This window comes from Hippocampus comes, unplaced genomic scaffold, assembly GCF_001891065.2.
Source record: "Hippocampus comes isolate QL1 unplaced genomic scaffold, H_comes_QL1_v1.1 scaffold487, whole genome shotgun sequence".
NCBI lineage: Eukaryota > Metazoa > Chordata > Actinopteri > Syngnathiformes > Syngnathidae > Hippocampus > Hippocampus comes.
This window is the reverse complement of record NW_017805352.1, coordinates 91655-94538: the sequence shown is the minus strand read 5'-3', so window position 1 is coordinate 94538 and position 2884 is coordinate 91655. Positions and strand designations below refer to the sequence as shown.

At 43.2% G+C, this 2884-nt stretch overlaps 1 protein-coding gene across 4 annotated transcripts in view; it reads right to left on the bottom strand.

Moving 5' to 3' along the window:
- Positions 1 to 290: 290 nt before the first annotated feature.
- rttn (rotatin) overlaps positions 291 to 2884 on the bottom strand; it is a 28719-nt gene continuing 26125 nt past the window's right edge. For all 4 annotated transcript variants that reach the window (XM_019871881.1, XM_019871883.1, XM_019871884.1 and 1 more), the window contains exons 45-49: positions 1943 to 2136; positions 1481 to 1745; positions 873 to 976; positions 564 to 633; positions 291 to 450 (exon numbers count right to left, since the gene is read on the bottom strand). In XM_019871881.1, coding sequence (XP_019727440.1) covers positions 371 to 450; positions 564 to 633; positions 873 to 976; positions 1481 to 1745; positions 1943 to 2136 — 713 coding nt within the window. In that variant the 3' untranslated portion in view covers positions 291 to 370. The remainder of the gene's footprint in view (positions 451 to 563; positions 634 to 872; positions 977 to 1480; positions 1746 to 1942; positions 2137 to 2884) is intronic.

Sequence of the window (2884 nt, the reverse complement as noted above, 5' to 3'; positions counted from 1 at the left end):
CACACACACACACACACACACACACACACACACACACACACACACACACACACACACTCTGATCTCTCCCGGGAAAATCTTTTCCGATCCTATATTGACCTTCATGACAAAGTTAGGATGACAACAGTCAAACATCCTGCCAAGTTACACATTAGTGTAATTTTTATAAACAATGAAACGAGACAATTTTGGGGCCTCTCAACAGCATCATCATTATAAACAGTAAAGTGCAGTACTAAAAAATACAATTAGTCTTTGACTTAAGTATATTAAAGAAGGAGTCGACAAACTTACAATGTTGCCCACTGGCACTTTAATAAGAAAATATTTGCTAAGTATTGTACATGGTAATCAATACACAAAATGGAAATCATGTGTTTAGCAGTTGGGAGAGGTTTTCAAGACACTTCAACAAATGGGCGAATAAAGGCTCCTGTTGGTTTTCAGCATCTGTGATGTAAAAAAGAAAAAGTCATGAAAAAAGAAAAGAAAGGAAGAAAAAAAAAAGGCTTAAAATGATTCATGAAAATCAGCGGCGGATATGAATCAAAGCGAAGGCGTACCCTTCTTCGACATGCGGTGGGCTTCCTCGATCCTCAGTCGAACCGCAGGACACTTCAGGGTAATCTTAGCCTTGGAGGAGAAAAGAAAAAAAAGATGGACATTTTGTGTTCAGTCAAAGACCAGCACAGTTTTTATAATTAGGACTTGATCACGTGGGGATAAAAAATGCCGGTCAGCTACATTCGAAAGCCTTTCCAAAGATTTACAGGGACAGTGGCAGATACAGCTTCTGCTTTTATTTCCACTTGGAGATAAAGCCCAAACTCATCCAGTGCCCGCGAAGGGGGTGTGTGTGCGTGTGGATGTACCCTTTGGTTATTATGGAGCAATGCCCAAAGTGCGGACGCTCCTATGCAGCACATTTCCATTTCCTTACTTTCCAGACAGCAGAAAAGGACCGTCATAGCTTTGTCTGGAGGAAAAGAAATAGAAAAGGTGTAAAAACAGACAAAAATGCACAAAACACGAGCAGGTATAATCAAACCATAACTGACAGACACAGGAAGCTTTCGAAGCAAAAGAAAAATATGGCCAATTTAGTCACCGCAACCCGAAACTGTAGCTGGCAATGTCGAAACAGAGACTCGGGGGTCCTTATTCACAGTTTTCACCGCATGCGTGCATCGTGGGCTTTGTGCCCTGAAATAAACTGCCGGCCCAGCCTAGCGTTGTAGTAGTAGTAGTCGTCGTCTCAATTCAGAAAAGCCAGCATCCATACACAAACACACACACAAACACACACACTAATAATTACGACTACTCTCATGTCAGTGGCATAGATAGTTGAACACAGATACATTATTCGTAGGCAATAAATAATAATTTTGAGAATCGCTGCCACAAGCAACCAAACGAGGTCACTGCTCATGCAGCTAATTAGTCCAAATTCTATTCCCCTTGCTCCCCTTTTTCATACCGTTGGCAATGACATGTGGTTTGTTGGCGGGACAAAAGCACAGGTTGTGAAGGGTGAGCAGCGCGGTGCGTCGATGCGGCGCCAGATCCACCAGCATCTCCAGCGCTCCCGTCACCCTGAGGATACTTTGCTGGCCGTCGTCCGAAAACGACAGATTGACCAGCAGCCTCAGCCACAGACCGATCAGGCTGCTGCAGACGCTTGCACCCCTGGCGCCACCCACCTTGGGCATGGGCACAGAGGTGAAGGCTTGCAGGAAGTTGTTCTGGGAAAAGAAAAGAAAAAAAAAAAAAGAAAAACAATTGGAAGCAGATAGAGATCAGTTCTCATACATTTTACAAATCTAGATATATGGATCCCATTCAGTTCTTCCCATTCAATCCTATTTGACCAATCAAGCGACAGCAGTGTGTCAGGCTCCACCCTACGACTAGCTTCTGACTACGGTGGGACAAATTTTACCTTCTGCAAGACGCCCCGACAGTCACGGGACATAACCAAGTTAGCCAGCAAGGAGAAGGAAAGCTTCTGGATGGCGCTGTTGTCAGGGGCGATGCCTGAAGCCAACTTCATGATGGAGTGCATTAGCGAGCCACTTGCGGTGCCTTTTGGTCCTGACGCGACACCAGACCCGCCGCCACACACAGAACTGCATGCTGGGACATGAGAAAAATAATGATTACAAGTCAATTCATTCATCAGATATTGTTGAAGATGTGGGCTAATCTCTCTGAATGTAAACATTAACTTTAATTAATTAAGGTAATGCCCTGTCTAATATAAAAGCTACTTTGGTGTCATCTTGGGGTGTCTTGATGCCAAGGAACTAGGTTGAAGTGAGGTGAGAAGCTTCATGCGTATCAATCCTGTGGCATTTATGGACAATTACAAAATTATTTGTGGATTTACTACTTGCAGCAGAGCTGAATTTGGCCTTTGCAAATAGCAGGGTAACACTATATGAAAGTCCTGTATATCCATTCTTTAGTCAAACCAAAATAGTTAGCAATCCTGCTAACAAAAAAACAAAAACAAAGTGAAGAACAGGGTTGAGAAGTATTACTTACTCTCTTCCTCACTTTGGAGGTAGCAGTTGATTGCTATTTATCTTAACGCTATCCAGAAGCACCAGAGTTGCGCCGAATAATATTAAAAAATCAAAAACAAAAAACGAGACGGCAGGCTGCACGGATGTCTGCCCGCCACACCAAAACATCTTTGCACGGCTGCACGCTGTCTGAACGTGTGTCATAAATAAAGAACAAGAGTTGAGTTACTGCACATAGACAAAATATTAACCCAACCTTTGCGGAAAGTGTCGACCACCAAGCCAAGCTCATTAATAACAACAGCAGTGAGTTTTGAAGCAATTATGGAGGTCATACATGTTAACTGATTGTTGCT